The following is a 24,517-nucleotide window of genomic DNA, read 5'->3' as shown; positions in this document are numbered from 1 at the left end:
TTCAAACCGTATTTCTCGCCATCTTCACTCTGTCTGATGTTGCTCTGTGACACAGACATGCTGCAAAAGTCTTCTTTTAAAAACTTGAACATTCTAAAAGTTTGTGCTCTCCACATGCTACGTTTAGCTAGCTTCGCATGGGAGCCACACAGCGTCACTGCAGCAACCAACCAGTCCCGCTTTACGACAACTGTTGTAACAGCCACGTTGTGAGCGGCATTTATTTTCCTCGAAACTCAGCAGATCCGAGGAAACTGATTTGTATCTGTAACACACAGATCAGTGTCCGCGGACTTATAAAACTTGCATGATGTCGTAAAAAAAGAGAATGCTTTGCGATAAGCATTTTAAAAACTCAGTAACAATCACAATTAAAGAGTACAACACTGACACTCCCGCACCCCTCCCCATGATGAAATCCGCGGAATTCCGTGGATCTGCGGAGTTTTCACAGCCCTGCTTATTTGATTTTATTGCCGGCTTGCAAACCAACACTGTGGGGTGGGCCATACTAAAATATGAAATGGACAAAATGGAGCGAAATGGGTACTGATAATCACAAAATGGGGTTAAAAAGTAATGAAATGAGCACATTGAATCGGAATGACTCCAAATAATTACTTTAATTATTTAGCTTTTGTTTCTGTGAATTGCACTCAATACATGTAGTACGGGCAGGTGCGCCATCTGGCGTTCGAGATGAAACCTCAGTCAATGGGTCAGTCTGCTCTATTTTGTTACATTTAACCCCCGTGTCGTTATTATCAGTCCCATTTTGCTTAAAAATAATTAAATATAAGTAATTAATTTAATCATATTGAGTCAGTCTGGGTCAGTCTGCTCCATTTCGTTACGTTTTACCCCAGTTTCGTTATTAGCAGTCCCCATTTTGCTCCATTTCGCTTAAAAATAATTAAAGTAATTAACTGAATCATATTTAATCATATTTGGAGTCAGTCTGCTCCATTTTGTTATGTTTTACCCCATTTCGTTATTAGCAGTCCCAATTTTGCTCCATTTCGCTTAAAAAGAATTAAATAAAAGTAATTAAGTGAATCATATTTAATCATATTTGGAGTCAGTCTGCTCCATTTCGTTACTTTTTAACCCCATTTCATGATTATTAGGCTCCATTTCGTATTTTAGTATAGCTACTGTTGAGTTGCAACTGTTGGAATGGATTCTGAGGAATTGTCAAAAATAACCCGGAAACATTCACCAACTAAGTAAAAACCCGGATTTCCAGGATTTTCTGGAAAAATAAAGCTTTCATCACCGCATGGGTAAAGCTCAAAATGGCGAATGATGTGCTACTTACTGCATCAGGTGTCTAAAGAGCATCTCCTTACAGATTGGTTGCTCAGCCAGGGTTAGCCAAAACTCACAGGCCTCCAGAGCCACATTCTCATCAGGGTCTTGGGTTCGCTGCAGCATGTACTGCAGGAGGAGACAGAAGTATACACATGGGAATACTGGAAAATCCACGCGAAATGCCAAAAATGACTGTTAATGTAACATTCAGTTGTCTCATACAAAGAGGTATTCCCCAATTCGTCACAGAGGAGTGTCAGGCCATAAAAATAACCAAAATTTAACAAATACTCATTACAGTGACAGTTTCTGGCATATTGCAACAAAAAAATGGGCAGTAACATTTCTGTTATCTCTAAAACGCTTAGTGGGAAAAATACTGGCACAACACATCAGCTGCTAAATGAAGCGACTGGATTAATCTTATTTTATGCATTAAAAGCAAAAAAATTTTAAAATTTCAGACATGGTACAATTTTTCTGTGAAGGCTCTCAGTTGTGGGGCGGCACGGTGGATTAGTGGTTAGCACTGTTGCCTCACAGCGAGAAGGTTGTGGGTTCAATTCCCGTGGCCTTTCTGTGTGGAGTTTGCATGTTCTCCCTGTGTTTGCGTGGGTTTCCTCCGGGTGCTCCGGTTTCCCCCCCCACATCCAAAGACATGCGGGTTAGGTGGATTGGAATCTTTAAATTGTCCTTAGGTGTGCATATGGGTGTGTCTGTGTTTGTCTGTCCGTCTGTGGCCCTGCGGCCGACTGGCGTCCTGTCCTGGGTGTACCCCGCCTCATGCCCTATGACTGTTGGGATAGGCTCCAGCCCCCCGCGACCCTTAACTGGACTAAGCGGTAGTAGATGAATGGATGGATGGCTCTCAGTTGTCCAGATGGTTTTCATAGTAGAGAAGCTTGAATCTTCGACTGGACTGGGTTGCTTGACGAGAGGACATTTCGCTTCTAATTGCAGAAGCTTCTTCAGCTAAATTTCTTGCTCTGGTAGTAGAGAAGAATGAAACAACCCAGTCCAGTCGAAGATTCAAGCTTCTCTACTATGATACGGTACAATTTTTTGTGAGCGATACACTGTGTGTATTGCCCACATTGATGTGTGGCATCTGCTTGCATTTTTTTGGATTAAGAGTGGCTGGTGTGTCCAAGAAAGCATACAAGAAAAGCTGTTGACTTGCTTGCCAAAATAAGACTCTTGCTCAAAAGAACCTTATTTCTCTTTATGCTAAAATGTACAGTCTCATGTGATGTGTGGCTCGCAACCTCAGTCAGGCTCAAGCCCATGCATTTACGACAAGTTGCACAAAACTTCTAACATGCTAATAAAATGAATATTATCAGATGTATTTGACACCAAAACCAGGACACTTGTACCATTAACTATTTTCAAGCCGTATTATGAGCAGATCATAGTTACAAGATGGTGGCAGTCGCATAAACAAAAAAACCTTTCCCTTCAGTATACTGTTAACTTGCTATTCCAACATCCCTGATCTGAGCACACACATGACAAATTTGACTCCTCAGTTTATTCAGAGTGGTCATAATAAACAGACAAATATATTTAAAAGCTTTTTTTTTTTTTTTAGGTCAGGTACTCCTGAGCACATTTCTGGGATGGTGGCCAAGCCATTAGTGTGCTTGTTTGCAGAGCGGAAAAATTCCAGGCCCTGCCCATGCTCCATGTCACGTGGAGTTGCATCATTTGGCATAAAAATGGTGACAAATCAACATGCAGATCCATCTCAAATGTACTGTGGCAACCCTGAGTGGGGTGGAGCCAAAGCGGCGTACTTTACTCCCTAGCACGTTTCAATTAGAGGACACATACGTCTTACGATGAGTTGTGCATTGTAGCATGGCTGGAACACTTAATAGCGTGGCAATCCCACAACACAACAATGGAACACTATCATGGGAAATCTGGACCAAAACCTCTAGGGCAGGTATCAGCGAAACCACAGACAGTATATATACGCACTGGACAAATCCTTCATGATGTCACACAAAGTTTTTTTTTTTTTTTTTAATGAACAAGATGATACATTTCTGTGACAGACTGGCGCACTGTCCTGGGTGTACCCCACCTTGCTGTCTATGACTACTGGGTTAGGCTCCAGCCCCCCGGGACCCTTAATTGGACTAAGTAGTTGAAGATGAGTGAGTGAGTGAGTGTGTGTGTGTGTGTGATAATACATTTTGAAGTCCCACCAACTCCCAAAAAGTCCTGCCATGTTGGCAGGGTTTATTATGCCTACTTCACAGGTAATCCATATCTGAATAAAGTGGTGGAGTGTGGACATATGTTGCGTGATGTGTGCAGGACAAATAAAGCCCGAACTCAGCCTCATCTTAGCGTTACCAAACACGGTAAACCAACAAGCAGACTTTGGGTCAGGTGTTCATTAAAATCATATTTTTGTGGACTGGGCAGTGGGTTTCTTAATGGTTTGGTCGAGTGTCGTCATTAAAAATTATTTGCTCAGTCATCGTGGATTAATGGGACCCATCAAGGTATGAACAGCTACTAAAAGTGCCAACAACATTAGAATACAAAATTAAATTACACTAAATTTCTCTCAACAGAAATACTGCGAAACAGACGTTTAATTTAGTAAAGGACAATTACCACATTTGAGTAGTTCCTGAAATTAGCAGCTCTATAAACTGAATTTGGCGTTCCTGTGAGGTGGCTTTGCTGCCTTGAGGTGCTGGGATTCTATTTTGGGCCTTGGGGACTTACATTTTCAATACTTAGTGTGTCCCAGGAGTCAGTGGCCAAAATCTGTAATGCAAACCATGCAAAACTAAACTCTGATGATGTTGTTGCAGAGTAACAGCTCAAACCAGGAGGCACACCTGGACAATGTTGTGCATATGGGGAATGAGGCGGTCTATCCGGACTTCCAGCAACATCACCAGAGCCCGACACACATTCTTTCGAACCTCACAATCCTCATCTGCAGCCAGTGCAAACAGACTCTAGCAAGGGAGAAGGAAAATATGAGAAAAGGAGAACAGACATTAGAAAGCACCTTTGATTCTTATTTAAATCCAAGACAAAATAAATAATAATTAAAAAAACAACTTAATTCATGTGTTCGCACATGCTACTTACCTCAATGAAAGTGTCAATGTTGTCCATCAGGGCCTGGGATCTGCCAATGATGAACTGGTTCACACAAGCTATAGCATGAGACCTGCAGGGAAGCAAGATTCATCCAGCATAACATGATAACCAGCAAAATGGAATAGACGCAAATACACATTTACCAGCAGCTTACACAAATTTTGTCAAGAAATACAGAAAAACTACATTTGAATAAATTTTTAAAAACTCAAATCATTTGACACAAAATTTACTTAAAACCAAATTAAATCAGCTTTAAAATCGGAGCAGGTGAAACTATGAATGCAATGCGTGATCTGAAATTTTGGTCCGTAACCTTATACCAACATTCTGAATGCATCACATATTTTGTATCATGCCCAGAGGCCTGGCAACAGCTCTTCCACTTGTGCACAAGGGAACATTTGAAATTTGAGTCCCTTCGCTCCTGTACCTAATCTTGGGGCTGCGGTGGCTGAAGAACTGAAGGAACTTAGGTATCATAATGGTGAGGGGTCTGTTCAGAGCGTCGCTGTCAAGCAGCTCAGACGAGTCCTCGCAGATCTTTTGCAGTGCTCCAAATGAGCCCTGAGACACGGACACACATAAAGAAGCTGTCAAATCAAACAAACACGTACAGGGACACAAAAGAGAGAATGACAGTGCATCAGAGAGCAACACAGTGACGAGTTATACTGCAGATAAATATACCTTATAATTTAAATCTAAAATTTTTGCACACAGCTAGACTTGAGCTCACATAAAACAAAATGATATACCGTATTTTCTGGAGTATAAATATCACTGGCCCAAAAATGCCTCTTTAAGAGGAGGAAGAAAAAAAAAAAGATGAATTCTAAGTCACACCAGAGTACAACTCACATTTATCACTTTATGCAAGAAGCATAATGGATTAAATTGCTGTTATTCATTTATAATGCATACACAATGTTAAGGAGAACAGCTAACAAGCCAATTAATGTCAATATAAGGGCACAAAATGCGAGTAAAGCCTCGGTCCCACTGAATAATAAGCCATGAATAATGAGCCACGCATGGGTGTGTCAGCAATTATCCGAAGAATGATCCACGTTTTAAGCTATCACGTATCTGCTACTAAGGAACCTCTATGCACCTCACATGTGCCAAGTATCAGCTTCTAATGAGGCTGATACACGAGCCCCCTCCAGCCCAGAATGGCGCGTCGCTGCATATGATCCATGTCAAGCCACATATGATCCACGTAGCGCCATGTAACGTGACACTGGCCACATTTAGGCATGGGTTTGGTCCAAACCTCCAGCCCTTCCACACTTGGTCTCTTTAAAGTGTGTATTTTCAATTCATAGCATCCATTCATTACGTTACATTTTTAAATGCAGTTCAAACAGTACAGTCTGGCCAGTGTGCGCCGTGCGCCAGTTCGCCTGTGTTCCAGAGTCATTAAATGCACCAGACCAGCTAGAACCGAAAACATAAGTTCCTGGACAGTCGCCTCTGCACCTCTGCCTTCTTCTGGCTGGCTTTATTTCCTCTGTGGCTTACAGGCACCGTGATCCAACTTTTAACTTTGTGTTCTTCCATTATTGACTGCAAAATCACTCTTTTGTGAGCTTGCGTTCTGCGTACTGCTCGTCTTGAGTGCGAGTCACTGCGTCAGCGCGCTCGGAGTGTGCCTCATCATAAACATAATTTTACAGCTGCTTATAAGAAGGAATGAACATGAAGCTGTTTTACCAAGCTATTACAATAAAAACATTACAAATACTTACCTCTGAAGCTGTTCCAAAGAAGTTCTCCACTTCAACGCACAAGACAGACAAGAAAAAAGTTCCAATGTCCTCTGTGATTCCAGAAGCAATTAGATGTGTTTTCAACATCCAAGCTCTGACAGAAAATGATTAATCCGCTAAAAAATAATTATTTTATATACAGGCGCACAAAGCAGGTGGAATTGCAGTGTGCAAGAGGGCTGAGCCTGTCCAAAATAACCTGTCCTGTACTCATAGCTGACAGGTGCTTGGATATGGGATTTTAACAGCCTCGTCCACACCACAAACATGCCTCTAAAATCCTCATTTGTCCTCGTAGTACCATGTACACAAACTGCCCCATGCTGTTGTTGCTAAATTTTGAACTACTTGAAATTAGTGCCACACTCAGGGATGAGCCTTATCTGAATATTCTGCATCTTAGAGCCTCTCAGAGCCACTAATCTCCCATGATTGTTGAAAAAAAAAAAAACATGCTACATGGCTCATTATTCATTCTTCGTTATTCGCCCGGACCAGGGCTTAAGCTGCTTCTTTCAACCACTGAACAATCATACGTGAGATGAATGCACCACTCAATGAAACATTGAAAAACCTGGTATATCATTCATATATCTGCAACATAAACACTGCTTCAGCCACCAGAAGCTAAGAGCTAATTATTGTTTTTGTGACAAGCATGAACTCTTTAAGTCATTGAATAGACAATCATATATGAGGTGATTGCACAATGCAATTTAAACTTTTTAGTACATTTCTAAAATAAACCCAACATTGATCTTCTTTTTCCTTGTTAAAATAGTTATCCTTGGGCTTTCAAAAAGTGTGGTCTTCCAGTAAAAAACATGTTATGGTATTTCTTCAGAATAAAAAACTTTTTTCCCCCGTCCCGCTCTTTCTTTCATGATTTTATGCTGCTGGTTCTGAGGTCTCCTTCCTGAAGCAAGACATCTTGGGACAAATTTTACAAACCATAACATTGGGTGAGAAGCAGGGCGAATAAGCCCACGTGGTGGCTGGGGAATCAGTCGCCCCGTCACCTCCACCTCTCCTGCTGGCTAAAGGCACGGACCAGCGGACCCGCCTCGTGGGTGGTTTCTCCCTCAGGGTGGGCGGGCTCTTTTCATGGATCCTCCCAGCTATGGATCCACCAAGACCCTGTTTTGTGATCAGACCACAGACTGTTTTATTTGAGCCTCTTTCCAGAGCTCAGTCAGCTGTTTTCCTCTTCCTCGTACAGCGCAGCGTTGACCTCTTGTGGATTAGTTTCTACGTGGAACATTTCCCAAAGTGACAGAGCGGTCCAACACAAACCTAAGTTCAGTTTTAAATTGGCTCACAGCAGGATTTATCCATTTCCTGTTCATGTTGTTCTGCTGTGGAAATAAACGTCTTTTTGTTTGCGCCGTAACAGCACACACACACAAACGTCTGTTCCTGTGTTTTTTTTTTTTTTTAAGGCAGACTTTGTGTCATTTGATAGCACTTTTTGCTGTTTGATAAAAATCTTTATTCATATGTACTGGCTTGAAGTGAGCATGACTGCCAATTGTATTCTATCTGGAGGCCGACATGAGGAAAAGCTCAAAATAGCAACATTACGATTGCTCTTAAAAACAGTTTAAATATGATCTGACTGTTTTAAACAACCACTGAAAGTAATAAAGCCCTGTTAGAAAGTTTCCACCCTCTCATTTTTTAAAATGAAAAGACAGCTTAATGGTTTCTCACTTCAAGCAGAAACAAAATTTGTGGCAATGACTCGTGTTTTTTTTCTGTATGTAAGTTATGGGGTTTTTTTTCTGTACGTAAGTCACAGGACCTCTCAAACTAGTTAAAAAAACACAACTTATACTCCAGAAAATACAGTAATCAGATGCCCTATCAATGGCAGACTTGTCTCAGTTGTAATTTAAACAACAAGTTAGCACAGGGCAGCTGCAGACCTCGCATGTGTTGTAGTCCTCTGAATTGAGCAAGTTGCACAACTGGGGCAGCAACTCCGGCCATGTCTGCAGCTCACCCTTGGAGGAAATAGTAGTGATCAAGATGCCTGGAAATAAGAATAGATGGGAACATTTAAGTATAATGTAATTGATGCACATACGTGCACAACTGTCACATTTAAAGTTGTAATTATATCTGGATCAGACAGTATGAACACAAAAAAACCTTCATAGATATTCATTCAGATGTATTTATTAAATCATCTCCAGAGAGCAGAACAAAATGACAGATGTCAATAAAAACAAAGCAGCAATTCCAAGCCTTCACGACACGTCAGCAAAAACTTACCAATTGTGGCTCGGATGAGCGGCGAAGAGTCGCCGATGTTGCAGAGACATTCCTGCTTGATGAATTCAGCAACAGCTGGCGGTAAGTTCTGGTAGTGGGCTTTAACATTGTTCTTTAGGATCAGACCACTCAGAGAACGAGTCGCCTCATCTGAGCACGGTCAAAGGGAGAAAAGCACAAGTACAGTGACGAAATTAGGTTCAACAGACACTCCACACATAATGCAGGTCAACATGGCCTTAAGAAAAAAGAAAAAAAAAAAAAAAAAAGGGCCAAACACATACATGCCTGCTGGAAACTCACCTTCAGTTTTCAGTCGTGTGAGGACAAAGATGAGGTAGTTGTTGAAATCTGGGAATTGATTGAGTTGTTCAAGTTTCTAGCAGAGTAGCTAAGGACATTTATAGTAAAGAGTATCCTTGCATTCTTACACCAAGTAATACAACAACTGAAGACAATTCTCCAGACCCACCTCAAAATAACAGTAAAATTTGATACAGGTATTAATAATTTACAGTACCAATGGCAATTTCAATACACAGGACCGACTCATTTTGAACATGTTCAAATCTTCAAAATTTCATTACAGGACAAAGTTATCATCTGCAAATAAATCCTCAATGTGCAACATTCTGAATTGTGAGGTATCAAAACTACAGGGCTGTGAAATGAAAATTGTGAAATCCGAGGAAAATTTGCAGGGGGTCTGGGGGGGGGTACAGCTCCCCAGGAGCCAGGGTCTAAGGCCCTGTGGGGCCCCAGAATTAAATTTTTATCCAATGATACTTTTTCAGCATCTCCTGGAAGAACAAATCTCAAAATTAGTGGATATTTAAATGATCCTATATTCAACCTTTTATTTGACCTGTCAATGATCATGTTGAAATAACAGAATAAGACATGGAAGTAGACCTGGAATGATTTTCCTTTTAATTGTAAACCAAATTATGCATTAACGCAAAACAATTAAACTACATGAAATTTATGAAGACTGAAAAGACTGTTACAGCATTTCAAAAACCACTGCTAAAGCTTGGAGAATATTTGGAAAATCATGGTAAAATATCATTAACAAAGCTTACAGTAAAACGTCATTATATTCTTGTGTAAATTCATGCAGTCTAAATCCATTCAAAGCCACGTATTTTTTACAATGAAAGAAAGTCTAGATTAGTGAAAAAAGTCACAGAATCTTGTCTAAAATCCTGTTTGAACAGCAGAAGGTTTATTTTCCAGGGAGAGAAAAATTCTTACCGTGTTTTCCTGAGAGAGCACAGTTCACTTTTCCTGTTTCTTTTATCTTTCAGGTGTGTTCATGAAGCCTTTTTCAAAGTCTTTCTCGCCATCTTCTCTCTGTGTGACGTCGGTCCGTGACACAGACATGCTGCACGAATCTTCTTTTAAAAACTTGAAAGCTCTAAAAGTTTGGGATGTCCACATGCTAAGTTTAGCTTCGGCGTCTTGCAGGAGCCACACAGCGACAACTGTCGTAACAGCTACGCTTTGAGTGCCATTTTTCCTCCGCAAAAACTCCGCGGATCCGAGGAAACTGATTTGTATCTGTAACACACAGATCAGTGTCTGCAGACTTATAAAACTTACACGACCTCGTAAAAAAAGAGAAGCTTTGCGATAAGCATTTTAAAAACTCAGTGATGTTCATGATTAAAGAGTACATCACTAACACCCCACCCCCCTCCCCATGATGAAATCCGTGGAATTCCGCGGATCCACGGAGTTTTCACAGCCCTGAAACTAGGACACTAAGAGCACATACCTCCTCCAAGGTCCAACAGTCCTGTTAACACCTCTTAACATTATCATTTTGAGGTTATTAATTTGATCCTTCTCTTAGATCAGTCCTTCTCAAACAGTGGGGCGCGGTGCGATACCAGGGAGGGGTGAGTGTAACCGCGGGGAACATGCCTTTTTTCCCCCTACAAGAAAAAAGTGTAACTGCACATCCACTACAGTAGGTGGCAGTGGTGCTGTCATTGTCAGAGTGTGCGCAGGGAGTACTGAGGACTCTAGCATAATGGAACGCAGCTCTAAGTAGGGTTTTTTTTTTTGTGCACTACAGTGGGAGACGAGGAACGATCGTTGTGCCTTAAAATGTTGACAGCGGACAGCATGAAGCTAAATAAATTAAGGCGTCACTTAAAGACATTACACCCCAATCACGCAGATAACCCCCTTGTTTTTTTTTCAGCAGAGGAGCTGAGCAGCAGCAGACATGGTCTACTGCTGCTGGTCTAGTCCTGCAAAAATAAAAACAAAAAAAAAAATATAAATTCACAAAAAAAAAAATCATAAAAAATCTGAACAAATTGTTTTATTCATTTTTGTTTTGTCTGTTAAAATGTTTTATATATTCTGCTCCTGAGTAAAGTGTTCTGATCAATTTGAATTTATTATTATTTATTCATTTTATTTCATTTTTCAGTATCAAATGGCAGACGGTCAAAAAATGTTTATAGTTTAAGGATCACATTTTTTTAATTTCAAGAAAGTGATGAAAATTTTTTTTCCTGTTACAGACTAAAAACAATGTTAAAGTTATTCTTTGCTGTAAGTTGATCTAAAGTTCTTTCTTTTTTGTTTTCTTTAACGTTAATAAGGGTACAATGTTATGCAGAGGTGTACTTATTACAATTTTATGGACAAATGATACAATTTATAGTCACGGCGGAGAGTGGGGCACAAAAGTTTCTTCTTCCTGGGGGGGCATAACAGAAAATAATTGAGATGCACTGCCTTAGATCCTTAGTAGATCTTGACTGTTGACCTATGATCCAAATATTTTCTCATGAACACTGACCTTTAACACACACACACACACATATATATATATATATATATATATATATATATATATATATATATATACAACCCCTGGCAAAAATTATGGAATCACCGGCCTCGGAGGATGTTCATTCAGTTGTTTAATTTTGTAGAAAAAAAGCAGATTACAGACATGACACAAAACTAAAGTCATTTCAAATGGCAACTTTCTGGCTTTAAGAAACACTATAAGAAATCAGGAAAAAAAAATTGTGGCAGTCAGTAATGGTTACTTTTTTAGACCAAGCAGAGGGAAAAAATATGGAATCACTCAATTCTGAGGAAAAAATTATGGAATCATGAAAAACAAAAGAACGCTCCAACACATCACTAGTATTTTGTTGCACCACCTCTGGCTTTTATAACAGCTTGCAGTCTCTGAGGCATGGACTTAATGAGTGACAAACAGTACTCTTCATCAATCTGGCTCCAACTTTCTCTGATTGCTGTTGCCAGATCAGCTTTGCAGGTTGGAGCCTTGTCATGGACCATTTTCTTCAACTTCCACCAAAGATTTTCAATTGGATTAAGATCCGGACTATTTGCAGGCCATGACATTGACCCTATGTGTCTTTTTGCAAGGAATGTTTTCACAGTTTTTGCTCTATGGCAAGATGCATTATCATCTTGAAAAATGATTTCATCATCCCCAAACATCCTTTCAATTGATGGGATAAGAAAAGTGTCCAAAATATCAATGTAGACTTGTGCATTTATTGATGATGTAATGACAGCCATCTCCCCAGTGCCTTTACCTGACATGCAGCCCCATATCATCAATGACTGTGGAAATTTACGTTCTCTTCAGGCAGTCATCTTTATAAATCTCATTGGAACGGCACCAAACAAAAGTGCCAGCATCATCACCTTGCCCAATGCAGATTCGAGATTCATCACTGAATATGACTTTCATCCAGTCATCCACAGTCCACGATTGCTTTTCCTTAGCCCATTGTAACCTTGTTGTTTTCTGTTTAGGTGTTAATGATGGCTTTCGTTTAGCTTTTCTGTATGTAAATCCCATTTCCTTTAGGCGGTTTCTATAGTTCGGTCACAGACGTTGACTCAAGTTTCCTCTCATTCGTTCCTCATTTGTTTTGTTGTGCATTTTCGATTTTTGAGACATATTGCTTAAGTTTTCTGTCTTGACGCTTTGATGTCTTCCTTGGTCTACCAGTATGTTTGCCTTTAACAACCTTCCCATGTTTGTATTTGGTCCAGAGTTTAGACACAGCTGACTGAACAACCAACATCTTTCGCAACATTGCGTGATGATTTACCCTCTTTTAAGAGTTTGATAATCCTCTCCTTTGTTTCAATTGACATCTCTCGTGTTGGAGCCATGATTCATGTCAGTCCACTTGGTGCAACAGCTCTCCAAGATGTGATCACTCCTTTTTAGATGCAGACTAATGAGCAGATCTGATTTGATGCAGATGTTAGTTTTGGGGATGAAAATTTACAGGGTGATTCCATAATTTAATCCTCAGAATTGAGTCCATATTTTTTTTCCCCTCTGCTTGGTCTAAAAAAGTAACCATTACTGACTGCCACAATGTTTTTTTCTTGATTTCTTATAGTGTTTCTTAAAGCCAGAAAGTTGCCATTTGAAATGACTTTAGTTTTGGGTCATGTCTGTGATGTGCTTTTTTCTACAAAATTAACCTGAATGAAGATCCTCCGAGGCCGGTGATTCCATAATTTTTGCCAGGGGTTGTGTGTGTGTATATATATATATATATATATATATATAAACACTCATACACACACCCACGTACACAGTGCATCCAGAAAGTATTCACAGTGCTTCACTTTCTCTACAGTTTATGATGCAGCCTTATTCCAAAATGGAATGCATTCTTTGCTTCAAAATTCTACTGACAACATCCGATAATGACAACATGAATGAAGTATTCTTGAAACCTTTGCAATTTAAAAAAAAAAAAAACTAAGAAATCACATTTACATAAGTATTAACACCTTTTGCTCAATACTTTGTTGATACAGCTTTGGCAGCAATTACAGCCTCAAGTCTTCCTGAACATGATGCCACAAGCTTGGTGCACCTATCTTTTGGCAGTTTTGCCCATTCCTCTTTGAAGCACCTCTGAAGTTCCATCAGGTTGGATGGGGAGCGTCGGTGCACAGCCATTTTCAGATCTCTCCAGAGATGTTCAATGGTATTCAGATCTGGGCTCTGGCTGGGCCACTCAAGGACATTCACAGAGTTGTCCCAAAGCTACTCCTGTAATGTCTTGGCTGTGTGCTTTGAGTCATTGTCCTGATGAAAGATGAACAGTCACCCCAGTCTGAGGTCAAGAGGACTCTGGAGCAGGTTTTCATCCAGGATGTCTCTGTACATTGCTGCATCCATCTTTCCCTCACTCCTGACTAGTCTCCCAGTTCCTGCTGCTGAAAAATGTCCCCACAGCATGATGCTGCCACCACCATGCTTCTGCGGGGATGGTGCCTGGCTTCTTCCAAACATGATGTCTGGTATTCATGCCAACGAGCTCAATCTTTGTCTCATCAAACCAGAGAATTTTTGTTTCTCGCAGTGTGAGAGTTTTTGAGCTTCATGGAAAAGGGTGTGACTATTTATGTACATGTGATTTCTGAGTTTATTTTTAATGAATTTGCAAAAATCTAAAAAAACTAGAAGCACTCGGAGAGCGCAAACCTCCAACAAGGCCACAGGGTCACTAACTTCACATGGAATACCCTTTGGCAAAGAGACTTATTCCACGTCGTTTCACGCATGTTTCAGATTCAGTGGTTAACCCTCTGGGGTCTGAGGTTATTTTTTGGACCGTTCACTCACCTGGCATAAATGTTTTATTATTGCTGTTAACAGCTCTCCCTGCATCCCACAATCAAGTTTTGTCTCTTTTTTTCAGGACAACCTGTACTTTCAAAATATATATGCTATAGTTGTGTTTTATAAGTGTAATAAAGGTTTACAATCAGAAATAAGAAAGGAAAAGTAAAGCGGAAATAATTTTCCACACACATTTATTCAAAACACACAGCAAACTATAATAAACAACTGTTTTGACACTTTATAAAGGTAATTTGGGCTCTTGTGTGAAAGACTACAACAAAAAGGTTCAAACAAACACAAATGCACATTTTGAACAATATATCCAAAATGGTCTATGCATTTTGTTTCTCTTCATCTCAAAGCAATTTCTGTCTGCTGTTACATAAAGGTCACATCACAAACTTCTACTATGAAGTTGACTGTGTGTTTGTTCTCTCCTACTCTGAAAACAACATTCACACTTTGAGGCTCATTCAGTTTGAGGAGCGGCTCCTCCCCCCTCACTCCATTGATATGGTAAACAGTGCTTCATGCTGGAGCGAGAGAGCTTGCCACAGGCTTATCCAGTAACATTCACAGGAAAACTAGTCAAGCAATCCTGATACTCACACACTGTTTGAGCACGTGAGATTGTATGAGAGGCTCTCCATCTGCTCACTTTCACTTTCGTTGTGCGGAATGGCGCAGGACGCATTGGAGCAGCCAGGGGGCTATTCAAACGGGCCAACTAGTAACACATCACTCCTAAAAACAATCTTTGGTGTCATGTGAGATGAATCTGCCCTATGATTGGATTTTGGAAAACCACGTGACGGTGAACCAACACTCACATTGTTCACGCCATCATACAGCTTCTATGAGGAGTACAAAGATGGTGGACGGTGGCTCGAAAGACCGCAGAGTTAACTTTTCAGCAAAAAAAGTAAGTTTCTATCTCATATCATTAAAAAGTTATTTATAATTTAGTAAAGCTTGGTCTCAGCCATTGTATACAATGGCGTCGGATCCAGAGGGTTAAACCCTTAAGCCCCGTTTACACACAGACGGTAAGAGCGCCCGGAAGCGTCCCGGAAGAGTTTCTGGCCGTCTTAAGGATCACACGCTGTTGTTAATGCCGGCACTAGGGGTGTGGCTTAGTTCCGGCTTTACTGGGAATCGTCGAAAAAATTATTCCAACATGTCGAATAATTCCGGGAGCGCTCCCGGAGACCTCCCGTGACGACAGCGACAACGGCGTTTGATACTTTTTAAATCGCCATTTCATCCTGCCGCTTCCTGTAGTGCCGCAGTTCTCGTCGCGCCGCGATGACCAATCAGGGACTGAATATGTAGTGACGTGGAGATGTCTGGAGATTGAAGATGTGAACATGTCCTGTATCTGGTAGCAGCCTGTGAGCAGGACTTATGTCTCTTTTGTCCTTTATTTTACAATCATGACAGAGATTTGGAGCGAGTAGCAGCACCACAGCAGCGTGGAGCAGAGTTTCTTTTTATTTTTATTTTACATGCGTGCTCGCGCGAATCGTCCTGGAGATTATTTTGCTTATTAGCTACACAGCTGTATAATAAAGCAAATGGTGACTGGCTTCTAAACACAATTATGACAGAGTTTTTTGGGGGAAAGAGCGGAGGAGCAGCCCCGTAGCAAACAGCAGCAGGGAGCGGAGTTTCTTTTTCTTTTCTTTTTTACGTGCGCGTGAGCGAATCGTCTGTAGAGAATATTTTATTAATTAACTACACAGATGTATAATAAAGCAAATGGTGACTGGTTTCTAAACACAATTATGACAGAGTTTTTTGGGGGAAAGAGCGAGGAGCAGCCCTGCAGCAAACAGCAGCGGGGAGCGGCGTTTTTTTTTTTTTTTTTTTTTTTTTACGTGCACGCGCTCCGCCCCTTTCCACCGCGAAAATAGCCGGAACTACCGCGAACTTCGGTCTACGTACTACTTGCCGACAAAACCGTCTATGTGTAACCTGGGCTTTAGATCTTCAGCAAATGTATTTATAAAGAGAAACTGCATGAACTACACAAGTTTTTTTTTTCTAATAAGTTTATTCAATGAGGAGAACCAAATGCTAAATTACTGTTGTGTCGTAACTTAATTTTTGTTCAGCCTTTGTGACCCGTCTTCATGAAATTAGATGCAAAAATGTTGAAATTGGCCCTATCCTGTAATGATAAAGAATCCTTAAAAAAATTACTGGATCCAGATCGTGTTCCAGATCATTACCAAAATTTAATGACTTCTAAGTTAGGCCAAGATACACCCCTGGTAAAAATTTCATTGAAATCTGTTGAGGATTTTTTTGAGTAATCCTGCTAACAAACCAACCAACCAACAAACAGACGCAACCAAAAACATAACCTCCTTGGCAGAGGTAAAAAAAAAAAGAAAAAAAAAAGCAGCTAAACTTTTTTGTCATTATGGAGTATTTTGTTTAGAATTTTGAGGGAAAATGAATTTCATCCTTTTTGGAATAAGGTTGTAACAAAAAAATGGTAAAAGTGCAGCGCTGTGAATACTTTGTGGATGCACTGCGTGTATATATATCTCCACTCAGATTTGATCATTTAATTATGAAATAAGAGTTGCTTCAAGCTGTTGTGTAGACACATTTACATGCAGTTTCTTCTCCCAGCTGTTTCATGGGGTATTTTCTCACTGCTACGATCTACTACGTCATACTCTTTCGGAATGTGAAAGCATAAAGGCTTATGATAAGAGGATACTTGTTGGACAGCTCTCTGTGTGGCTGTGTTGGGTGACTGAGAGTCCTTGAGTAGTTGGAGGACCTGTTGAAGTCCCTGCTCATCTGGCTGCCACTCCATCCTGAGGAGACCCACACAAAGACAGGAATTCAAAACAAAACAAAATCTCACAATTACATCTTTGCTAGTTTATGCTGGTAATTTATACAGACAGAGAGTACACAGAGGTGAACAAGTGGTCTCTGGATCAGACAGTATGAATACAAACACCATCACCTTTAATCAGATTTTTGATTATACATCATTTCCAAAGGCCACAGCACTAACTACAAAAAGGCTAACAAAAAAACATCTGAAATGCTAGAATGTTTCAACTGGCCAAAACAAATTAAAATGGCAACATGACAATCTAAATAAGATATAACAGCAGTAGCTAGACTTTGGCCAACTGTCTACCATGAATTTAAGCAAGGCCATGTGATATGCCATCGTCAACGGTCTTAACTGTGGCAGGATACCACCCTTGCATCGATATCCGCTGATGAACAGAGAATGTCCATACCTAACAATAAATACTCTTCCTGACATCTGTCGCTTATATTCCTATTTGTTTTGTAATATTTATTTAAAATCGAAGTGGCTACGGGTATGTACATCCGTATCTTCTGCGGGACTGCTAAAGGTACGGAGCCGCGCTGTGTTGAACACAGCAGCTGCAGCAGGATGCCTCAGCTCAGCAGCTTGAACATCGCAGATCCGTGTAACTTTCAACATTAATATTTGGGAATGTGTGTGTGTCAGAGTAAGTTTAATACTTTCCTGACATAATTTAACCCCTTAACGCCTGAATTTATATAGCTGTATATAAAAAAAAAGTTGTGTGTGTTTTTGCCTTTAAGTAGATGGTAAATAATGTTGAGATTATTAATTTCATTTTTGCACAAAAAATAAATAGTAATTTTGGTATTTTGGTAAAGACTTTATGTTATAATAATAATGGTATGTTGCAAATTTGCAACAGGCATACTGGTCAATTTGGTATGTTGCATATTTGAGTCAAATATTGTAGCATATGTGCGACAATAGGCGTTAAGGGGTTAATGTAAATTAATTTTACTGGCTCGACATCCAGGTCAAAATGGCATTTTAACACGTATTTTGCGAGCATTTTTCTGAGTGTGTTCAGTCGCGAATCCCCATTGAAAATGCATTAACATCCGAGTACTTCATCAATATTTTGCCCTGTTAGGAGACGTCATGTCGCTGTCCATGAAGGGATGCTTTCGTTTAGTCTGCAGCATTGGGAGTGCGCTCTCTAGTTCTCATATACAGCTCCATGGGTTCACTGAAGATACAGACAATGTACGGTTGAGTTTTGAAGCCTTGCCGGACCTTTAGCAGCATATGGTATGGGTATATTTGCGCATTCTGATTGGTCGGTAAGACACCCTCCATATCTTTATAACGGTCTCTGTAGATACGGGTCCGTACCCGTAGCCACTGCCATTTAAAATTACCATAGCCGCTTGTTGTAATCTCTAGAGCCTACATGTGGTCAAAGACACAGAAAAAGTACAAGTAGTAACGTTATTGTGCAATCCACCTGCCGCCTCCCCCCCCCCCAAAAAAAAAAATTCGCAGGGGGGGGGGTACATAACTGCTTCGAACAGTAGCTGCTGAGGCCTCAAATTATTACCGCCAACTCCTCAAAATGATCATTTTCAGAGCGGCAAAATGCCAGGAAATGGTGAGATCGTGTGCAACTCCTCTTACCAGTGTCCTTTGCCACCGTTAGATTTGGTACCACGCTATAAAGTGCCACTGTTACAGTCCCATCATACTTTCGGTATATCGCTTATCTATGAACGCGCACATCTTAACTACGAACAAAAAAAAGGGGGGGGGGGGCAGACAACGGGCAAAACTAAATCTGCTCCAACAGGTAGAACGACGATTTGTACAGTACCAAATTTACCAATGGCCACTCACGCGGTTACATTAGCTGCTTTTGTGTACGTCAGCTTTGGTGTAATTTACCAATTAGGGTAGAGGCCTGGCCTAAGTGGCCCGAGTTCCGGGGTTTGTGATCGCCCTGCTTAGGAGCAAATAGGCTTTAGACGAAAATGTACCCCGTAACTTATCTTCGGGTTAGAGAAGAATTACAGCTAAACATCCATGAAAAGCGTCGCCGTTAGCAGCACACTGACTAATGCCATGAAGTACACGTTCATGAGCACGTTTTGGTAAGCTAGTGCTAATGGCTAAACCGCCCGAAAAAATACTATAACCGATGGCTTAGAAAATAAAACCACTACCATTAAAATATATCTACATGTAATATATATATATATATTTTTTTTTTACTTTCTAACAGATGTATATTATACGTACAATGTTACTAACTTCACAGTTTGTATGGCAGTGTTTGGCTCCTGCGTCTTCTCCCTCCGAGTGCGCGAGAAACCTATGCAGCTCCCGTACAATTCTTCTTCGTTGTTAAATTTCTGTTGGCGAACGAGCAAATGGTACATTAACGCCACCAATTGGTAAGGAGCATAAATCCCGATTAAAGATGGACGAACTGAACTCTTTGCTCAGTCTTTGCAATGTGCCCAACAAAAATACAAATTCAACACTTTATTTCCTTCTCATTTTTTCATGCATTTAAGTAAAAAAATCTATGATTTATGCTATTGAATTTTTTTACTTCATCAAGACAAGACAAAACAAAACAAAGGGCACATCGCATTACAGTAATTTTAAAACAAGTCTTACCAGGAATGCTTAAATATCAGCATTGTAGGAAACATTCATTCAAAAATTAAAAAAGACAAACCGACATCAGTTATTTTAAAAATGAGAGCTAAACATACAACCCCAATGCCAATGAAGTTGGGATGTTGTGTAAAATGTAAATTAAACATTACACGATGATTTGCAAATCCTCTTCAACCTATATTGAATTGAATACACCACAAAGACAAGATATTTAATGTTCAAACTTTCAGACTTTATTGTTTTGTGCAAATATTTGCTCATTTTAAAATGGATGCCTGCAACACGTTTCAAAAAAGCTGGGACAATGGTATGTTTACCACTGTGTTACATCACCTTTCCTTCTATCAACACTCAATAAGCGTTTGGGAACTGAGGACACTAATTGTCGAAGCCTTGTAGGTGGAATTCTTTCCCATTCTTGCTTGATGTACGACTTCAGCATGTGTTGCTCCAAAACCTGGATGTACCTTTCAGCATTTATGGTGCCATCACAGATGTGTAAGTTGTCCATGCCATGGGCACTAACACATCCCCACACCATCACAGATGCTGGCTTTTGAACTTTGCACTGGTAACAATCTGGATGGTCTTTTTTCCTCTTTTGTCCGGAGGAAACGATGTCCATGATTTCCAAAAACAATTTAAAATGTGGACTCAGACCACAGCACACTTTTCCACTTTGCGTCTGTCCATTTCAAATGAGCTCGGGCCCAGAGAAGGTTGTTTCTGGATGTTGTTGTTGTGTGGCTTTCCCTTTTGCATGGTAGAGTTTTAACTTGCACTTGTAGATGTAGCGACAAACTGTGTTAACTGACAATGGTTTTCTGATGTGTTCCTGAGCCCATGCGGTAAGATCCTTTACACAATGTCAGTTTTTAATGCAGCGCCGCCTGAGAGATCAAAGGTCACGGGCATTCAGTTTTGGTTTTCGGCCTTGCCGCTTACGTGTAGAAAGTTCTCCAGATTCTCTGAATCTTCTGATTTTATTATGGACTGTAGATGATGGAATCCCTAAAGTCCTTGCAATTGAACATTGAGAAACATTGTTCTTAAACTGTTGGACTATTTTTTTTTCATGCAGCTGTTCACAAAGTGGTGATCCTCACCCCATCTTTGCTTGTGAACGGCTGAGACTTTTGGGGATGCTGCTTTTACACCCAATCATGACACTCATCTGTTTCTAATTAGGTGTTCTTTGAGCGTTCATCAACCTTCCCAGTCTTTTGTTGCTCCATCCCAACTTTTTTTAAATGTGTTGCAGGAATCTGTTTCAAATTGAGCAAATATTTGCACAAAAACAAAAAAGTCTATCAAACTGAAAATTAAACATCTTGTCTTTGTGGTGTATTCAATTGAATATAGGTTCAAGAGGATTTGCAAATCATTGTATTCTGTTTTTACTTACATGTTACACAACATCCCAACGTCATTGGAATTGGGGTTGTATAATAGAAATTGTGTCCTGAGTAGCTTTTAAAATGTATTTATTGTTTATCCAGCAAAACAAAGACAATCATACCCTTTACAAAATAATTCATGAGCACATACACATTACTGAAATGTACAATTAGCCTCTTAAAAATAGAAAGTTTGGATATGGCTTCACAAAAAGAACCATTTGGTTCATATAAAAAGACAATCAGCCAATTAGCACCTGTTGTTTCAACATGAGTATTAACAGCTTCAACATAAGAGCTCCTGTATCCCCCCATCGATCACAATGAAAATAAATACTATTCTAATCTATTCTATGATTGTTATTATTACTGATTTATCATGTTTGTAATGTGTCAGCACACAAAGACAGGTAGGTACAATCTTGCCAACATAATGTCCCTGCCTACCATGTTTATCATGATGGGACATTTACAGTGTCATATTACCCACCTACCCACAATAGATTCATTGTCCTTTATGACTGAAATGCTGGAATATAACTTGTGTTTTTAAGGTGCTTTTTTCCCTTCAGATGTTTTCACACTTCATCTTTAGCATGTAGGATGTATTTGGTATTGGCTTTCAACAAGAAATGAATGAACCTTAAAATAGTTATAATTTACTGCAAATCCAGTAAATTGTCACTGAGTCCAGGTAATTTGTTTTCCAGTCATTTTGCATATTAAAAGCAGTTTTCCCCCCACGACCAAAAGCAATAATGACATTTAACAGATGTCCCCCATCAGTTAGTTTCATCAAACTTGCTGCACTTCCAAAGCAGTTGGCATAAAGTGCTTTTCATAACCTGATGTGAACTGTTCCTCTTCTGATGAGCACAGAGACTCTTCCATCTCCTCCTCCTCCTCATCCTCCTTGCTCCTCTCTTCATCGGAGTCCATCATTTTGCTGTACTCCTCACATCCGTAACCGCGGCCTGTCTGTGAGCACGCACTTCCCAGCTCTTTCTCACCGAGGCCATTGGGGTGGGAGTTTTTCTCTACATTTGGCTCAAAAGCGCTTGGTAGATGTTCCACAACCTCTAACTCAGATATTTTAGGAAGGGACTCATGAGCCGGAATGCAGATTCGAGACAAGGAGTCATTGATCTACAGGGACAGCACATGTGGATAAGGGGACAGTTTGTTGCATTTTAGTTACAAGCCAAGTGTTGTATTCACTGCAACAGATGATCATTTCCATTTGAACTTGAATCACTATTCAAATGTGTAGTTTCAACATGGTGTTTCCACCAAATTATGTGAAAATATCACATGCCAATAATCATAATCAAAATTCTGTTACTTTAGGCCCTGTATCCATATCCGTATTTTTTCTTTGGTGGAAAAGTGCTGAGAGAGAGTGCCCAGAAACTCATCCCAGTGTTTTCTAGTAGGAGTAAATAAAAAAAAGCCAATGAGCAGCTTACTACTAGTTATATAATATCTGTTGATAAGAAGTACTCACCCTCAGCAGCAACACTGCATCTGCTATCACAGATATGTTTTTTGTCTCTACACAGTAAAATCACCAGTGTTAAATTAACACTGCCAGTGTACATATGGTCCCACTCTGGCCAGAGTAGGACCATATGTACACTGTCAGTGTTAATTTAACACTGTCAATATTAGTTTTACACTGGTGATTTTACTGTGTATCAGTTCAATTCAATTTAATTATATAATGCTGACTCACAACAAAGCTGCCTCAAGACGCTTCTCACAGGTATGGTCTAACCCTGACCAACCCTCTCTACTGTGACATATTTTGAGTGACAAATCAGCTGACTATAGACAGAAACAGCAAAAATGAACTTCTCATTCTGGTGGCCTGAAAAGACACAATATTGATGTCACAGTGTCTAACCAAAAAGTTCAGAGTTTTTAAAATTAAAAGCACAAAAAGGGTTTTGAACTTAAAAGTGGTCCGCTCTGAAAAAAAGATACTGGGAGTTGTGTTTTGTTTTGTTTTTTTTTTGTTTTGGAGGTGGCTGCATGTGGCTATATACTACATTTTCATTGAGAGCAACTGAAAAACAATTAAAAAATGAATAAATGATGGAGCCCAGAAAAAAAAGCAATATGGACAGAGAGACATGAAGTGGACGAGGGAGTTTTTGCACAGTGATCTACTTCTTAACATGCTCGCAACCTACAGTCTAGTTCTGGCCTGCAGTGTGCGCAGATTAATCTGAGTGTTTGTGAGATAAAGACCACAGGGGCTCGTGGGGTACCCCGTTGCATCATTGTCAGACAGGTAACAATCCCCACAGCTCTGTTAAGTTTATCATTGTCATTCTGCATCTTGTTGGGGGGAGGGGGGGGTCTTCATTCACTTTTAATGTCTGGTAAAAATTTACTGCAGAGAATAAAATCAAATCTTCACTCCACAACTCCCTAAAAGAATAAAATGTAAAAGCAGAGGGTGTTTGCATGCTTCTGTTCACAGATCTGCTTTTGTGATGCCATCCACAGTCTCTGCTACAGTAAATTGTGTTATTGTTCCCACACTCATGTTACACAACAGGTAAAGCAAGAATCAGCCTTCCTCCCCAGTGTGCAAAAAACAATATTTTTATTTATTTATTTATTTTTGTCATTCTAATACCGCCAGCCACTCAAATCAATTTCATACATTTATTCAACTCTGCACCACTATACATTGATTCTGAGTATCTTACCTGATGCTTCATCTGTCTCAGAACATTGCTGTTTCTGGGATCTGGTACTTTCTCATCAAAACACAAAGGCACTGGCAGGCAATTTTTTCTCCTATGGGCGGACACATTAATATTAAAAAGATAAAGCACACTGTTAAACACACCTGAACAGTGATTGTCCTGGAAAACTCTGGATAAAATACAGTTACAATTCAAATAGAGTGCTCTGCTAATGTTTTATTGATATAAATCCCTTAATCAGTAGTTCAACAGGAAAAAATGTCATTCGTATTACTGCAAACATCGAATATTAGTTTTTTCTTGGTTTATTAAACAAAATAATCACAGTCAAGTTATGAATCTCATTTATCATTAAAAAAAAGCTTGACTTTTTTTGTATATGTACTGACTGTTACATGATGAAACAAAAGTTGGTGATGATCACTCAAAATATTAAAAGCATCATTAAAACATGACTTTCTCAGAAAGGAAATTAATTTATTTCAGAAAGAAATGATGCATTTATCCTGAATGCCTATGATCAGTAATGGTTGGTTAATGTTTTAGACCAGCTCTTCACTCTCACAAGGATCCTGTAGGGTGCCTGGGAGTATGCCCATCCAGTCTACATGTGTTTTGTGGACTTGGAGAAGGTGTATGATCAGGTACCCCTGGAAATATTGTGGGAGGTGCTGCGGGAATATGGAGTGAGGGGTTCCCATCTCAGGACCATCCAATCTCTGTACTCACAAAGCGAGAGCTGTGTTTGGGTGCTCGGCAGTAAG

The 24,517-nt window shown here is 39.9% G+C and overlaps 2 protein-coding genes and 1 non-coding gene across 6 annotated transcripts in view; all 3 read right to left on the bottom strand.

The window, feature by feature from the left end:
* Nucleotides 1-19,407, bottom strand: part of LOC117527283 (transportin-2) — a 51,887-nt gene extending 32,480 nt beyond the window's left edge. Inside the window, exons 1-9 of one of the 3 annotated variants that reach the window (XM_034189554.1) lie at nucleotides 19,253-19,407; nucleotides 16,883-16,982; nucleotides 8,793-8,868; nucleotides 8,490-8,639; nucleotides 8,141-8,247; nucleotides 4,877-5,010; nucleotides 4,432-4,513; nucleotides 4,173-4,295; nucleotides 1,319-1,437 (exon numbers count right to left, since the gene is read on the bottom strand). In XM_034189554.1, the coding sequence (XP_034045445.1) occupies nucleotides 1,319-1,437; nucleotides 4,173-4,295; nucleotides 4,432-4,513; nucleotides 4,877-5,010; nucleotides 8,141-8,247; nucleotides 8,490-8,639; nucleotides 8,793-8,868; nucleotides 16,883-16,982; nucleotides 19,253-19,392 (1,031 nt within the window). In that variant the 5' untranslated portion in view covers nucleotides 19,393-19,407. Of the gene's footprint in view, nucleotides 1-1,318; nucleotides 1,438-4,172; nucleotides 4,296-4,431; nucleotides 4,514-4,876; nucleotides 5,037-8,140; nucleotides 8,248-8,489; nucleotides 8,640-8,792; nucleotides 8,869-16,882; nucleotides 16,983-19,252 lie in introns of those variants that run through there. The other 2 variants (XM_034189555.1, XM_034189556.1) reach the window with 2 other exon arrangements.
* Nucleotides 17,104-17,172, bottom strand: LOC117528837. The gene has a single exon (XR_004565894.1). It is a non-coding gene; the product is annotated as a small nucleolar RNA SNORD41 (small nucleolar RNA).
* Nucleotides 19,408-21,601: 2,194 nt separating the features above from the next.
* Nucleotides 21,602-24,517, bottom strand: part of il12rb2l (interleukin 12 receptor, beta 2a, like) — a 36,201-nt gene continuing 33,285 nt past the window's right edge. For both annotated transcript variants that reach the window (XM_034190273.1, XM_034190274.1), the window contains exons 14-16: nucleotides 23,754-23,844; nucleotides 21,787-22,182; nucleotides 21,602-21,756 (exon numbers count right to left, since the gene is read on the bottom strand). In XM_034190273.1, coding sequence (XP_034046164.1) covers nucleotides 21,832-22,182; nucleotides 23,754-23,844 — 442 coding nt within the window. In that variant the 3' untranslated portion in view covers nucleotides 21,602-21,756; nucleotides 21,787-21,831. The remainder of the gene's footprint in view (nucleotides 21,757-21,786; nucleotides 22,183-23,753; nucleotides 23,845-24,517) is intronic.

Source organism: Thalassophryne amazonica, chromosome 16 (genome assembly GCF_902500255.1).
Source record: "Thalassophryne amazonica chromosome 16, fThaAma1.1, whole genome shotgun sequence".
NCBI lineage: Eukaryota > Metazoa > Chordata > Actinopteri > Batrachoidiformes > Batrachoididae > Thalassophryne > Thalassophryne amazonica.
This window is presented reverse-complemented; position numbering and strand designations above follow the sequence as displayed.